Genomic DNA, 16,107 nt, shown 5'->3' on the forward strand with positions numbered 1-16,107 from the left:
TTTAAGTTTACTATGGTTTACAATGAGTTGTACATGTTTATTCTTTAAAATAATATCAATTATCTTCAAATCCATCTTTGCCGTTATATCAACAAGAAAATAACAATTATATTATTTTTCTGTGTTTTTGATTATAGCTACTTCAAAATGCCCTTATATTGCCCATGCTTTACGTTGGAAAGAACCTCCTCTTAATGGAATTAACAACATTTCAAAAACGTTATCCTGTCAAATAAATTGATTGAACGACACAATACCTTCTCTTTGAAGTAATTATTTATCAAGGCGTGACCTTTGCTACTATGAAGTGTGTCAGTCATGTGTAAAAAAAAAAAAAAATACATATAAAGGCCTATAGCGTGAGTAACAACGTTTTGTCATGTGATTTTGTCAAAGCAAGAGACCTCAATAAAATATTACAGATTAGAATATACAAACACAGCATCAAATAGTGCTGGCTGGATTTTGATCCCGAGCTGAAGTTCGTTGTTCCAATTGCAGAAGTGCAAACACTGCAGCCTTGATACTGCCCTGTACTGCAATAATGCATGCATGCTCAAAATAATGATCAAAATTGTTGAGAGTATCTGTGCAATTATTACATTAACACTGAATTAAATTATCAGCCTAATTACTTTCATGTGATGCAGCAGAATGGCGATGTTTGTTCTGCTCTCAGCTGAATTCACTATTTTCCTGTTAGTCATTATACTGCGTGACTGCAATGCCGATTTACCAACGTGTAGGCAACTCAGTGAGTGTGCTTGCGCCCTGAATGATGGCCGAGAGGTTAATATATCTCGCCTGGGTGTGCCAGGATTTCCAAAGTAAGTCTAGTCACTTCATTGATAATCACATTAATCAATTCCATTTTTCGTACATAAGTACATAATTCGACGGATTTTCGTAAATACGAAACGCCATCAATTATTTTATATTTCACCATTCGCATTGAATTGGTGCGCATTCATAGAAAACTCTTCAAGCTAAAAAGATCGACGTACTGCTTAATTAAAGCTCCAAAATTCTGAAAGCCGCCATTCCGAATAATCGTGGATCAATTGTTTTGTTAGGTGCACTAGAAACAAGTTTGGTTGCATAAGCATTTCGAGAAAGTACAATATTTTCTTGCATTTTTAAATTTCGAATATTCCGATTTTCTTGCATTTTTTGTTGCATATTTCTTTTGTATTTTTGTTGTTCTATTCACTGCATAATATTATATGATTTTTATAGATTTAATTACCAAAAAAGTGGAAATTATTATTACACCTACAACCCATGTTACAACTTCAAGGACAACTACTGCGGGACGGAATGCATAGTGAGTATTTTATCAAAAAAATGATACATGTCCAATTTGTTCTAATGGCATTTAGCCAAAAATGCTTATGATATACTTCATCAATCAAAATTGTTAGCGCCCAAAGAATATGCAAACTCCTGACAACTGTATACGAAAATGTGCATCAGTCAACTTGAATGATTGACATTAATTTACACAAAACTAGAATTAACAATGCACACTAAGGGCGCCCCCATCCAAAGGACCGGGGTTGATGTATAAATGCTGTATGAGTTCTATTTTTCACCAGGCGTGTCAACACAATGACGCCGGTACTACTAGCTTTCCACTGGGAACGGCTGGAAGTGCCGAGTGGAGTCAAGATGGAGGTTATTACAGCATTCATTACAGAGACGGTGCAGGCGGCAGGTGCTCAATTAATTATGCAAATATGAATGAGTTAACAGAGTATAGTCATATGGTTGGGCTCTGGGATAGAGGGATAGGCCTACGCGTAGATAAGAAAATGAAGGAGTATAAGGTCTGGTAATTAGCAGATGATGAGACCAACATCTCAACATCATGATCGATCAAACTTCAGTAAGCTTTCATGATTTCTCCCCTATGACAGGTCAACAGTAGTGGAACTTGAATGCGACGCATCTGCACAGGAACCCAGGCTGGATGTTATCGGAGAATCTGGGTCGTCAAAATTATACGTGAGCTCACAAAATTTATTTCGTTTAATGATTTCCAAACTAATTTCATGAGAAACACTTTCTATGTAATTTTTTTTTTACTTTTTAATTCAATGATAATTTGGAGCTCGTGTGAATTATTTTTCATAGTATTTTCGGATGACAACCGAGTGTGCGTGTCCAGGTAGATGTGGACAAACAGCCCCGCAAAGTGGAGGATTGAGTGCTGGAGGTGTCATGTGTATCATGTAAGTCGCTCCATTCTATCCAAGCTCTGAATGAATGCATGATTACAGCCTCGGTTTAGCATAAGTATTGGTCGTGCTGGTCCAAAAATCAACATTCAATTTCAAGAATAAATAGATTCATTCTTTCGACAGCTTTTCTGTGCTGGTTGTGGTATACTTTATTGGAGGCGTACTCTTCATGAAGTTTGTACGAGGCGCAGGAGGAATGGAGCTCGTACCGAACTCTGGTTTTTGGAAAGAGTTACCAGGATATATCAAGGTAATCTTATTATATTCCCATTCACGGGGGGGGGGGGGGGGGGGGGGGGGGAGGGCAAAAACTGCATAACGCCAAATGTGATGTGGGATAGGCCTTTATACATTTGCGGTCAAATGTGGAATCAAAATTACAAAAAGCCATGTCACTCGCTAATTTCGCATTGTCCTGCGAAGTTATAGGCCTATTATAAAAATGTTCATTGTTTCTATTCGTTTTGCAGGATGGCGTCATGTTCGTTATTAGCTGCGGCAAGCGAGCATCGTATAAATCCATGTCATGAGTAAGAAACGTCTACTGCCAAGACTGGTGTTCAGAGTGAATTTTTAATATTCGTTTACAGAGTGGCATAATTAATTAATAAACGGAGCAAATTAAAAATACCCGATTGAAATGATTTATTATTAAACAGTTTAAAATTCGCATTGTCCTGCGAAGTTATATTATAAAATTATGTTTTGATGTTTGAGTTCAGGACTTATAACCAGAGGAGGATCCAGGAATATTTGCGGGGGGGGGGGGGGGTAGGTGATAACTTATATTTGTTTTGTGTGTCGGGGGGGGGGGGGTTCCCCAACTCCCTCTTGGATCTGCGCCTGTTAGCTTGGATGTATATGCTGTTATATATTTCAAATTATAACAAAAGGTATACACGACAATAATTTACAAAGTAACACCTATTTTTTGTTGATATTTTCTGCTTTATGTTATTAATTGAATATGCTTTAAGTTAATTTATTGCATGTATGTACATTTGATACAGTTCTTTCGTTTGTTTAACTCTTGGTAAGGGCACTTGTTATATAACCACAGTGATAATTGCGTGGTGATTTCAACAGAGTATGAGACTCAAGTATGAGCAAATACAATTCATGGATTTAGACTGGACTTTACTCTGGTTTGTGCATGGTCATTGGGTTAAGATCGTAGGACCCTCCATAGATGGGCTATAGTTCCCGGACATAATTCTGCACGGGTTCTTCCACCGAGAATTGAAGAGTATCTGAACTGTTTTGGATTTCCTTTTACTTGAAAACACCCTACAACTGACGGACAACTTACATTTACAGTCAACAAAGCTAGGAATATTCATCCAAGGTGGCGCCATTATCAACGGACATTATGGTGGCCAGTGTTATCTACGGATTAGTAGTGTGCTTACTGTTAACAACAGCGCGATGTGATCTTCCCAAATGCAGTAAAGTTGATGATTGTTCGTGTAAGTTGGACGATGGTAAAAAGATCGACATCCGCCCTATCGGTTATCAAGGAAACCAGGCGCCAAGGTAAGATTTATTTTTTAACAAACCAAAACAATAGAGTGTGCGAAAAATTAAAGTCAATTGAATGGAAAAGAAAACACAAACTTGTTGTGGAGATCATAACTCACTAATACCTGTAATTGTTCTGAATTAAACTTTTGTGTATTTGGTCGTGATATTTGAAACAAGAACATTACTTTTTAAATGCAAATGCCGAACAATGACTTTAATACAACCAAAACGTGTGAGCAGCGCGAAAAATGGAATCTCAATTAAAGTCAACCGTTATTAAAAACAACGTATTGGCTGTGGAGATGATGCTCAAGAAATACCTGTTGTCCTGAATTAAAATGTCGTTTAATATTTGGTCATTATGTTTCAAACAAGGATGTTAATTTTCAAAAGTAATGTTGAACAAGAAATTTGATACAACCAAATATTGCCCGCTGTTTAGTTTAAGGCATGTCCACACACTTTGCCTACGAGCATTTCCATTCACAGAGGGCGCGCTACATTAGTGGTGGTCCCCACCGTATAAAGCAACACGGTATATTCTGTCATGGAATAACATACTCGCTGTGGAGATGATAACTCAAAAAAATGCCAGTTGCCCTGAATAAAAATTGTGTCTATTATTTGGTATTGATGTTTTAAACAAGCCGTTCAATTTCAGCAGCAAATGTGAACAAATTTAATACAACCCAAACAAAAGAATATGGTGAGCGCGAAAAAAAAACTGAAAAAAACCCCACATACTCGTTGTGGAGATCATAATTTAAAAAAAAAACCTGTTGTTTTGAATGAAAACTTTGTCCAATATTTAGTAGTGATATTTTAAACAGGGTTTTTAATTTTCAGAAGCAATTGTCCACCAATAAATTTAATACAACCAAACATTTTCCCGCTGTTTTGTTGAAGGGTATGTCTGCACACTTTTGCCAACTGCCATTTTCTTTCGCAGAGAGCGCACTATATTAATAGTGCTCACCACCGTTAAGGACTTTTCGGAGTGGTTTTTTTTTTGAAAGGGGGGGGAGAAACATGCTTATTGTGGGAGATGATTACTAAAGAGATAACAGTTGTCGTAAATTAAAATCTTGTGTAATATTTGGTTGGGATGTCAAAACAAGCCGTTTAATTTTCAGAAGCAACTGTTCAACAATAAATTTAATACAACCAAAATAATAGAGTGTGGTCAGCTCATTAATGTCAACTATGGCAAAAACCCCAGTATACTCGTTGTGGAGATCATAACTCAAGAAATACCTGTTGTATTGAATTAAAACTTTGTCAAATATTTGGTCGTGATATTTTGAACAAGGTTTTTAATTTTCAGAAGCAGCCTCCACCAATGAATTTAATACGACCAAATATTTTCCCGCTGTTTTGTTGAAGGTATGTCTGCACACATGCATGTTCATTCAGGGTGCGCTACACTATAGTGGTCACCACCGTTAAGGGCCTTTTGTCAACACGGAATTTTCTGTCTGTTTTCGGGGGAAAACACGGCTTGTTGTGGAGATGATAACTCAAGAAAAAAAAGTTGTCATGAATCAAAATCTTGTCTAATATTTTGTTGGGATGTTCTTAATAAGGTTTTCAATTTTCAGAAGCAAATGACCAACAATAAATCAATACAACAAAAATAATAGAGTGTGCTCAGCGCGCAAAAAAAAAAAATGAAATCAAAATAGTTGATGAAAATTATCATTCGGAAAGTGAGCTAAGCCAGGCGCGTGCGGCACATTATAACATATTGTCGAATTAATAAGAACCGTCATCGCTTTAACAATTACACTTATGATTTCTTTACAGGTTTAAGTTTCAATCGGACCCTTTAGGCAATTGGGAGTATGCCTTCAATCCATGCTACGATTTCTCTGACTCATACTGCACAAACGTCATCGTAAGTACACATGTAGCGGTAGCCTATCATGTACATTGCCATGGCTGCTCTAAAATCCTATTTGTTGATTCAGTTTCAAATTCGACTATATTCATGGGCACGAAATAACAGCTTGTAATACTGCGAAAAAGGTAACTTTTAGTTGTATTATTTTATGATTGAGCGGTTACTGAAGCTGGGAAATTAATGTTTTGTTTTAGGCTTGTCAGAAGGGCAGTACTGAATCATTTGGCCTGGGCTCGGCCTCGTCAGCTGTCTGGGATAGTAATGGAAATCAATATACAATCACGTACACAGACGGTAAAACTCAAAGGTAAATATATGTAGACCCGCTTTGTATCAAGATTTAACATTCCACTTCAACTGGACAAGCGCATCATCTCAAACGGTTTACTGTAGCGCCGTTACCAATTTGAATAATGCGCATATATATAGTACTCGTATTGTCAAAAACAAAACTGGATGTAAGCCTACACGCAGCAAATAACTCGTATACGTGACTGGCTTACAGTCAGCCCCAAAGCTGGGTAAGTTATGGAAAATGAAATAAAAACCAGGTTCGTTTTCACTCGTTCGCAGGACTACAATTGTGAACTTAGTTTGCAGCACGTCGGCCAGCCAGCCTACACTGAATGTACTTGGCCAAACAGATCCAGCTAAGCCGAACTATGTAAGTCAGTTAGACCCATATTGATCTCCATTAGTAAGACTACTTCTTCACTGTAAAGGCGCGTCATGCAAGAGGACAAGCCACGTCATACACGCCAAAAAAACAACTAACTCGAAAAGCAATCACATTGGTAACGCGCCATAATTGTCGTCGGTATTGTGTAAACCACTTTTCAGTTTTACAGTTATTTCAGCAAAACAAATTGAAAGCTTATTATGATTAATACATCTCATAAATGTTACCATTCAATCAAGCAAGTGTGGATCATTCACATTTGTAATGATTTTAAACGATTGAAATCAATTTGATATTGACTTACCTTTTTTGGCACTTTGGCAGTACTTTACTTTGACGTCCGAGTGCGCATGTCCAGGTGGTTGCGAAGCTCCTACGCCGCCCTCATCGTCAGGATTGAGCTTTGGTTCTATACTGTGTATCATGTGAGTTTATTATGATAAAAATCCCTTGAAATACAGAAATGCCACACATGTACGACTCCACTTTTTCAACTTTGTGTGTGGGTGTACGTGTGGGATGTTTTTGGGTAGGTACGGTGTGGAGAACGTTATCATTTACTCCCTACCCCATATAAGCGATAGGCCACACCCCTCTCTTTTCTCTCTTTTTTTCAGCTTTTCGGTGTTTCTTCTTGTTTATTTCATCGGAGGTATATGTTTCATGAAGTTTGTTCGTGGAGCAGGCGGAAAGGAAGTCATACCCAATGTGAACTTCTGGACAGAGTTGCCTGGCAACATTAAGGTAATGGAATACGAGATAAATGGGAAACAACATGGGCGTCGCATGATTTTTTTCTAGGGGGCAAAGCAGGTTTTCCCTCGAAATCCCTGCACTCTTCACAGTGTTTTCTGACTTTTTTACCCTAATAGCAATAGTACTACACGCCTCTTTTCTTTTCTTTTGGGGGGGGGGGGGGGGGGGGGGGGGGGGGGGGGGGGGGGTGCCCCCTCCACCTTGCGACGCCCATGGGAAACAATTATATTTTAAGTCTTGACATGACACAAATTTTCCTGATGAGTTTCAAAAATTGTATATTTATTCCAGGGCGGGGCAAAATTTACCGTGGTCTCTGCAAGAAAGAATCTAAATATGAAGACCTAGGATAAACGGCAGACGAGGAACAAGTGGAACGTCGGTTTCATTTTATCATTTATTTTCAACAATCGAAGCAGAAAACAGAGAAGAACAGCACAAATTAATTCCATGATTGATTGTAGTCCCCCAAATTACTGACATTTTAATATCCTGGTTTTATAGCAAGATAAACAGTCAGCATTAACTTACTTTTTTATATACTTTTTATGTTTCATTTCAAAACAAAAATAATCAAAGTTTCTTGAGTTTTACTTGCATGTAGTGTTTTAATACTTTTGTTTAGAATCTCGCGAAATTTGATAATCTGTAAAACTTAAGAGTAAGGTTTGGCATTAATAAAACATGCAGTTGTTATACTATTAATTGCCTGTCCAGACCTGGCTTTTTGGAGTCTCATAAGGAACTTTGTCACAGGTTTCCAATTAACTAAATACAATTTCAGATTATACATACATTTGAATACTTTTTATTCCTCTAGAAATCAAATTATTATTAGCACTAGAGGCAAAGTTACCTTCAATCAGTTCTAAACATCTTGTAATAAATATAAAGTATTGATCCAGTGATGATTTGATCATCAATCATTTAAAACAATATCAACTTGTTCAGGGCATTAATTGACTTTCACTTATTTTAGTTTTTCCCACTACATTAGTGTGTTGTCTCACTACAGGACAATTCAACAGATTGTAGCAGATTGTTCACAGACATGACACATGAAATGCCATCAACAAATTTGATTAAAAATGCAAACAACAATCAAATGCAGCACACTTCTTTGCATGGAGAAACAGAAAATGGGAAACAGTGGCCTAGCAACAGTTAAGTGACTGCATTTCAGCAAATTCAACTTTACTGCAAAGAAAATAGCAAGGTATAAGATAAAAGTTCCAAAAACCTTCCAGAATTTACCACTTTATAACAATTTGTATCCGTGCTGCAAAGATGTGGGGGGTATTAAAGCCTATCCATTTACCCATCATTCAACGAGTGTCGGTATGTTTGACCAACGACCCTGAGGCACATTAGCTGGACTGCTCATGTCAAAGGTCAAATATCTGGCTTACTGATTGGCCTAACTAAGACTCAACTGAGCAGCAAATGAAGCATGTTGTTTAAGGCTGTCCACACTAGGTAACGGAGATGCTAGTTGAATGGCACTCCATGAGCCATTATTAGATGGAGGTGTGGTTCCATATGATAAGATCTGGTTGCTAGCTGACAAAACACCTGTAATCAAAGTACATTAATTGATTGGTATGGTCTGAATAAACTTGAATTGCAAATGCTCTTTGGTAACGGATGACACACAGTTTGCACAACCAGTTTCTATTAATCGTACACACAGCCCTCTGCTGATGAGATGTGTTCACTCTGCGCCAACAGATGCCACTTTGCTGGTCATCATCAGTTGTTGAAAGTTTAAAAAGACCAATGTCAGGGGTGGATCCAGGAATTTTTCGTCAGGCCCATCGATTTTTTTTTTTATGTCCAATTGTTGCTGATAGGCGTTACATATAGGTAATTAGTATTACTATCATTTTTGTGTGGTCAGAGCAGGGGAGGAGAGGGTGGGACTTGATCCATGCCAGAATGTAGCATTTTCTCTCACAATACACCTATTTCACCTGTATATGGCAGCGATACTGAACAGTAATATGCAATTCTAGTGCAATGCTTGCACTATTATTAAGGCCTTGTTAATTGAAATATCAATGCCTGGATTGGCCTACAAATTTGCTGGGTAAATAGTGTCTACAGCTATCCATGCACAAAAGGGGTTGGCTTACTTGCAATAGCTGGGAATGCTGCAGCACCTGCCTGTGTGTTGTACACTAACATGTTGCCTTGTAGCATAACACCACTGACAAACACAGCATCATCAATCTCAAGTAGTACAGGTGATCCATTCATAACAGAACCACTAATCTTATGGCTCGCACCATTCACTGTGATGACAACAGAGACACATGGACTGGTAAGGGGTACAGGTGAACAATCCTGATGATTCGTAGCAATCTAAAACAGCAAGCAGAAAGAAAGAAAAACATATTGGCAGGTTAATTGTAACATCTTTTCTGTTCTGTTTTTAACTCAAGCAGATTAAACAAAAAGAAATTGTCGTACTACAGCCTTAAAAAATGCGTTTGTACAGAGGACTTTAAAAATCTCACAATTGCAATAATTACTTGTTTGATTAACTCTCCTTGCCAGGCTATAAATTAATACTAAAAGAGTCTGATTTCAACGAAAAATTCCATTAACCAGTGAATTCTCTGTCGTTATTCTGAAGATATTTTGATTTTGTTCATACAACCAATTATTCTAATGGTCACTCTGGCTTACCTGGATGCCTATTTCCTTGGCTAAGACTCCAGCATTCACCAGGTTCATCCCGTTTGATGTGCTGTTTCTCAGCAAACCTACTGTTACTGCTGCTCCCAAATATGACCCCGCCTGCTTTAAACTGTCACCTGTATCAAGCAAACAAGAAACCAAAAGGACTTGGTTTTCTTTAAACAACCAGCACGTTTCTCTAATAAATGGCATTATAACCTAATCATATTCTTTCAAATTGACTTCATTTTACCATCTTGCACGGTTGCACATTTTTGATGACCCTAAAGACAAACAAATCATGTTAACCAATGCATGCATGACATACGCATGTGTCATTTATGCTCGACTTTAATGTGAAATCACAATGTGACTAATCATTTCACAGCGATCATGTCAATCAAAGCAAATCACAAGCATCTAAGCCTCCCTACTCACCATACGTGATGACTTGGACTTGGGTTTGGTTAGTGACTTGTCCACATAAAGCCGTAGCCACAGCCCCTAGGCATTCTCCCAGTGAGACTAGTGGTTTTGTCTCTGGCTTGAGGGCATTGCTCAAGGCATGAGCATTGATCTAATGAATAAGATAATCAGTTGATAAAAAGAAGTGACCAATTTGAGCAACATTGTGGACAAGTGTGGAGAATGTTAATTTCGGCCTAATTGTTGTCGGTCAGCAAACATATAACATAGCTGTATATTCAAAATGTTAGCGTTGTGGATATATTTAATTGTAAGAACTAATGGAAAAAAGGGCTCCAAGAAATCAAAATTTCATAAAAGGTTTAACCTGGAATATTATGAATATGAGCACTGTCTGAAGTGTTTTCCAAAAACGCTGAGGGAATAATACCTTTAAGTGTATTTGGACATGACTCAAACCAGCTTAAAGGAGTAGATGTCTTAACCAGTTGGCTGGGTGATTGCTCGAGTATGGTCAAGTTCCTAAGATTGAAATAACAGGTGTATACACTTACAGCACCAAAAAGAGATTTTCCATTCACCGCATCCACCATCTGCTCAGCTATCTCCATGGCAACACGTAATTGAGCCTCCTCTGTGCTCGCCCCCAGATGAGGTGTACACACAACCTTAGGATGCTGTATGAGGGCGCTGTTAGTGGGTGGTTCCTTCAGAGACAGATAAATGTTCACCACAGTTGTAAAACCGCAAATATTATGTTTTAGAATTTAATTTTAGGTTTTGAATTTCACTGACGTAAAAACACTCAGCGACGCAAATTTTATCTTATGAATGTTTTAGAATGGACAATTAAAGATGCTCAGAACCACACATCTTCTCAAAAGAGATTCTGCCACTTGGTGTTACCTCAAACTCTCACTAGTTTACACAACCGCCATGCAAAGTTTCAAATCTTAATTACAATTTAATATATCTCAGATATAGAAAATAGAAGCACTAAAAAAAAACCTAGAGCTACGACACACTGAACTGTTGCATTAATTGCCAATTAAACTCGCAATTCTACTCACCTGTTCAAACACATCAAGTGCTGCCCCTCCACACTGACCAGACTCCAATGCTTTGAGTAATGCTGCTTCATCAATGATTCCTCCCCTAGCAACATTGATGACACGTACACCGGGCTTACACAGTGGAAAAGTCTTCTCGCCAAGAAGACCTAAAGACAATTGGGATGTGATAAATTATCCCAAAAGAAGAAACGTGAAGTAAGACTGACTGGAATGAAAGTGAACAAACAATAATGAAGGCAGAAGTAGTGGTGTTGGTATGTGTCTTCTCATTTACACATACTCCTGCATGTCACATTTCTGAACCAAAACTTGGCTGGCTCCACACTCCAACTGACTCTATCAAATTTGAAATTCTACTGTTTCCTGTTCCAATCATCAGAATCAAACAGAAATCACCTTGAGGTCTTATTAGCAGGCTTGCCAACTCTCATGCACTGAGCGTGAGACTCACGAATTTTAGGTTATTCCCATGCTCTAACCCCCACATGGGATTTCTCACGCTAAAAAAAAAAAAATAAATGAAACTCGAAAATGATGTTTAATTGATCTAATTTTGCTCAAGAAATTGGTTAAAGCAGTCAGAAATTGCTTCAGATCGCACCACAGCACGTCCATAATCCAAAAATGTAGGGCTTCGCGCTACGCATTAGTCTTGATCTAGCTCCATTGCCAAATTCTCACTCTCAGCTCTTTCTCAAAGTTTGACAGCCCTGTATTAGCCTTGTTGAGATATGGTGGACACATTTGGAAATCACTATTTGGTTTGTATTTACCCAAAAGTATCCACTGCAAACAGCGCCCTCCTATTGTGTCCACCACATCTCAGAAAGGCCAATTGCCTTCAAAGGCAGTTAGAACCTGGTGGTTACAGCAGTAGTTGTATAAATATGAAAGGGAAGTTTGGAATACCTCTTGTTTGCGGGATCAGAGGGGTGTGCACTGTGATGTAATCAGCCTTAGACCAAAGCTGTTCTAATTCCATCCACTCAGTATTGAACTCAGCAGCTTCGGATGCAGGAATGATAGGATCATACCCGATGGTCTAAAATCAAGAACATCACAAGTGTAGTCAGTTCTTATTCAGTGATCGTAACTGTTTAGTCATTTCACTGTGGACTTATTTGGCGAACAAAATTGGGAGCCATTTTTTTGAGGTGGAACCAAGTCCGTGCGCATGCCGCATGTGTTCTTAAAGACGAGGCACGTGCACATTTTGTTAACCTTATTAGTGTAAGAAGTGTACGTCGTACCTGAGTGTAACTCCAACTAAAAAAATGGCTTCTACTTTTGTTTCAGAATTAGTACTATATGCAACTAGCATAGGTTCTAGAGAACGTACTGTCATGCCAAACGACTGCATTCTTGTCGCTACTTCTTTTCCGATCTTGCCTAGACCAACGATGGCTAAGGTCTTTCCGTTAAGTTCATTCCCCATGAACAACTTCCGATCCCAACGGCCCTCCTTCAGTGACATGTGACCTTGTGGAAGATATCTGAAATAAATAATACATGTATTATTATTATTATTTTCTGGAATTACACAAATAAATAAATATATAAGCATAAAATCCAAGTCTATATCTTGAAATAATGCAAGTCCACAACACAGATAAGGCATATGACAAAACCCACTCACCTTGACATAGCACACATCATGGCACATGTATGTTCAGCTGCACTCAGAGTATTTCCAGCTGGCGTGCTGCCAAACATAATTTTAAAAAAATGGAAAAATAAATGATATGCTTCCATAATCAGTCTCATAAATGTTATTTTAGAATAATTTCAATTACTGATATTTAATTTTCCTCTCTAAAATTCCCATTACAATTACGCAATACAATATAATTATAATTCAATTATGCCATACAAACTGCAGATAATTGAAATTGCACAAGTTCTTACTTCATGACAATGATGCCATGACGTGATGCTGCACTGACATCAATGTTGTCAACGCCTGTCCCTGCTCTGCCAATAATCTTTAAGTTTTTGGCAACATCAATGACATCTGCGGTAATCTTTGTGGCTGAACGGACGATGACGCCATCGTAATTCTAGGCAATGAAAAAAAGAGAGAAACATTCAATATTTGTTTAGTTTATAATAAGATATTTTCCAATAACTAGTTTTTAAAATGCATGGCAGAGACCCTCCCCACAGTCCATCTAAATCCCAACTCCACATCCCCCCCACCAAGAAATTTAATGCACCTGTTGGATAAATATTGCTCAATCATATCAATGCTTAGCAGTCCCACCATGGTGCACTGTTTAATTTGTTACTGCCCAATTATCTTTGTGTAAACAAAAGCCCCCTGCAAATCCATCCCCCTGGGAATTCTTTACTCATTAAATAATTCTTGTTCCAAAGCTGGTTGCAGCACGTTGCAGGGGCTGATCAGATACTAAATCTATCTAGCAGATAATTAGCCCATAAATGTGGCCTATTTACTGGACTGCCTCCGTAAACATAGGCCACACATCCACATGTACAAAAATCGTGTCGACTTTGCCAAATTTTGATTTTCACATTTAGGCTTAGTTTGTAGGATTTTTCGCTTTAGAAGCATACTCACCCTCTTTATAGGCTAATCAGAAAGTGCTGCCTTTTTCAGATATATATTTTCGTGAAATTTCCAGATTCATTTTTACACGTTTGCGTATCAAAATTTCAACATAAAATTTCACAAAAATTAGACATCTGAAAAAGGCAGCACTTTCTAATTAGCCTATAAAGAGGGTGAGTATGCTTCTAAAGCAAAAAAATCCTACAAACTAAGCCTAAATGTGAAAATCAAAATTTGGCAAAGTCGACACAATTTTTGTACATGTGGATGTGTGGCCTATGTTTACGGAGGCAGTCCAGTAAATAGGCCACCTTTATGGGGCTAGCAGATAATAAATCTAGCAATACTTTGCAAATATCTCCTAATACTAATAGTAATGAAAGTTTGAGTAAGGCCTATGGCTACAGGTATGTACAGCTGTAGCTTGGTGACAGCATGGAGCAGCCTTCCTCTAGCTCTATGGAGGTATCAAATCACTTAAAAAAATGTCAGGGAGGAGACAATTTATAAAAGTGCACCAAATAAACTTTGACCTCTCGTCTGGTAAGTTGCCAAGATACCGTTAGAAATGGACCCTGGATAGGATCATGCACCACAAACGCATGTCAATGGAATTTCCCCAAAATCTTTCCAACACGCGTTGCATAATGATGAATGAAGATAGGCCTACTCTCTGGTTGATCCACGTGATCGATCCGTCGCAAGGCCAAGGGTAAATAGGGACATTTTTCAAAGCAACGGGAATAATGTCCGAGGACATTTAAATAAGATCAATTTTAAAGCAAATACATGAATAGCAGAATAGGGGGCCTGAGCAAAAACATCCTCACAATTTTTTTTTTCATTTTCAGTTAGCCTAGACCTCCAATAACTTTGTACTCTCGTTAAAAAAAACCGATATACACAACACAGGCATGACAAGATCGGGATAGCCTATATCGTGATGTTTTTATAGCTCCATGGTATGACCATCATATCAGAGCATCAGAGCCGCCCAAGTATTTTGGTTCTTTGTTAGGCGACACGTGCCGACATTATAATAATACTAGCCTACCGTGTTGGACCGCAAATGAACGGTATGCCTCAACACTGTCTCCCGCCAAGCCAGTCGAGTCATGAGGAATAAAAACTTACCGGAATTCGTGCCAACAACTCTTCTTTGCTTAATTTAGCTACCGAATCTGCTTGGATACCGTTGTCCTGGAGTATTTGAGCACAACAGCTTGCCACGTTGTCCAAGATAAGTACGTTTCTCAAGGTGAAAGCCATTTTATTTGAGGAAATTTTGTGCAACCTGTCAATACAGTGCCCACGTCGCGTCGGCGAATAAGAAGTTTCTGATCCCCAAAACATTCTGCACGATGTAAATGCATGATCAAACACGTGGTCGCGGCGATCGAGTACGTGACAGGTGTCTGCGGCTGCGCAGTGGGCAGTGACCTACATCCACCAATTAAAAAACTGAATAAACGAAACCATTGACCAATCAAAGTCACTCTAATTTTATCAATGAATGTGCGGGAAATTTGTTATTAATTATAAAATGGAAGTAAAAAAGCAGTGTACATGTATGTAACGATCGACTCAAGTTGCTCATATCATTCACGTCCACTTTTGTCCGAGTTCTAGGTTTCAGCAATGATGTTTCAGGTTCGACACAGCACTAAAAAAAAGGGGCAACTAAAATCAAACCATTTCTTTTAAGTTGTTCAAGCTGTTGGACAATAATTTCTCTTCTTTATTTTTTTGTTGTATTAGTAAGCCAGTGAGCAAACTTTTCTCACAAACGTTTTCAATGAATACATTTTTGGGTTCACAGTTTGAACAGACTATAGCTAGGAGCACTGAACTAATTCAAGTGAGAATTTCTACGCGAGTCATCATAAGCATAAAAAGTGCCCCCACAATTTCTTTTTAAAAGGGAGACCGCTTTAAAACGTTGGAATTGTGTAAATATACCCAAGGATCAATGCAACTCCCTGGTTTTGGGGCTTCCATCTGAGGGAAGGCTTGATAAAATTACGGATGAAAAATGGGTCCTATTTGCCTGTGAAGTGGAAGGATGCCACTTGCAATACAACATGCAGGCTTGGGAACTACACATATCACTTTTTGGGAGGTGATTTTGTTTGTGTGTGAATATTTAAAAATGTAACTGGCTAATGTACCTAGAATTGAAAAGAAATGAAAAGATGAAAAACAAGACAATAATTTAATTTTTGTTTGAGAAACCCGAGTGATGTTGGCTTGCATATTATTTGGCC

General features: G+C 38.2%; 3 protein-coding genes across 3 annotated transcripts; 2 read left to right on the forward strand and 1 right to left on the reverse strand.

Moving 5' to 3' along the window:
* Nucleotides 1-468: 468 nt before the first annotated feature.
* LOC119719770 (cation-dependent mannose-6-phosphate receptor-like) lies at nt 469-2,992 on the forward strand. The gene is made up of 7 exons (XM_038189258.1): nt 469-827; nt 1,237-1,324; nt 1,596-1,714; nt 1,917-2,004; nt 2,134-2,231; nt 2,364-2,490; nt 2,711-2,992. The coding sequence occupies exons 1-7, from the start codon at nt 655-657 to the stop codon at nt 2,768-2,770; spliced, it is 753 nt and encodes a 250-aa protein (XP_038045186.1). The 5' UTR covers nt 469-654; the 3' UTR covers nt 2,771-2,992.
* A 78-nt stretch (nt 2,993-3,070) lies between these two features.
* LOC119719487 (cation-dependent mannose-6-phosphate receptor-like) lies at nt 3,071-7,801 on the forward strand. Its single transcript, XM_038188964.1, has 7 exons — nt 3,071-3,773; nt 5,565-5,655; nt 5,856-5,968; nt 6,235-6,325; nt 6,665-6,765; nt 6,958-7,084; nt 7,388-7,801. The coding sequence occupies exons 1-7, from the start codon at nt 3,610-3,612 to the stop codon at nt 7,442-7,444; spliced, it is 744 nt and encodes a 247-aa protein (XP_038044892.1). The 5' UTR covers nt 3,071-3,609; the 3' UTR covers nt 7,445-7,801.
* On the reverse strand, nt 7,476-15,200 carry LOC119719486 (D-3-phosphoglycerate dehydrogenase-like). The gene is made up of 11 exons (XM_038188962.1): nt 14,978-15,200; nt 13,180-13,331; nt 12,911-12,976; nt 12,614-12,767; nt 12,184-12,316; nt 11,272-11,420; nt 10,756-10,908; nt 10,214-10,352; nt 9,785-9,912; nt 9,229-9,457; nt 7,476-8,668 (listed from the first exon to the last, which is right to left on the reverse strand). Exons 1-11 carry the CDS (start codon nt 15,194-15,196, stop codon nt 8,514-8,516), a joined length of 1,677 nt encoding a protein of 558 aa, XP_038044890.1. The 5' UTR covers nt 15,197-15,200; the 3' UTR covers nt 7,476-8,513.
* Nucleotides 15,201-16,107: the final 907 nt, after the last annotated feature.

The sequence above is a fragment of the Patiria miniata genome, unplaced genomic scaffold, assembly GCF_015706575.1.
Source record: "Patiria miniata isolate m_02_andy unplaced genomic scaffold, ASM1570657v1 HiC_scaffold_8, whole genome shotgun sequence".
Classification (NCBI taxonomy): Eukaryota; Metazoa; Echinodermata; class Asteroidea; order Valvatida; family Asterinidae; genus Patiria; species Patiria miniata.

Excerpts from the sequence above, each read along its gene's own strand:
- LOC119719770 (XM_038189258.1), top strand. The coding sequence starts at position 655 with ATGGCGATGTTTGTTCTGCTCTCAGCTGAATTCACTATTTTCCTGTTA. Across the intron at positions 1,325-1,595 it reads ACTGCGGGACGGAATGCATA|GCGTGTCAACACAATGACGC; the intron begins GTGAGTATTTTA and ends ATTTTTCACCAG. Across the intron at positions 1,715-1,916 it reads AGAGACGGTGCAGGCGGCAG|GTCAACAGTAGTGGAACTTG; the intron begins GTGCTCAATTAA and ends CCCCTATGACAG.
- LOC119719486 (XM_038188962.1), bottom strand. The coding sequence starts at position 15,196 with ATGTTTTGGGGATCAGAAACTTCTTATTCGCCGACGCGACGTGGGCAC. Across the intron at positions 12,977-13,179 it reads CATGGCATCATTGTCATGAA|CACGCCAGCTGGAAATACTC; the intron begins GTAAGAACTTGT and ends TATGTTTGGCAG. Across the intron at positions 9,458-9,784 it reads CCAAGGAAATAGGCATCCAG|ATTGCTACGAATCATCAGGA; the intron begins GTAAGCCAGAGT and ends TTGCTGTTTTAG.
- LOC119719487 (XM_038188964.1), top strand. The coding sequence starts at position 3,610 with ATGGTGGCCAGTGTTATCTACGGATTAGTAGTGTGCTTACTGTTAACA. Across the intron at positions 5,656-5,855 it reads CATACTGCACAAACGTCATC|GCTTGTCAGAAGGGCAGTAC; the intron begins GTAAGTACACAT and ends GTTTTGTTTTAG. Across the intron at positions 6,326-6,664 it reads ATCCAGCTAAGCCGAACTAT|TACTTTACTTTGACGTCCGA; the intron begins GTAAGTCAGTTA and ends GCACTTTGGCAG.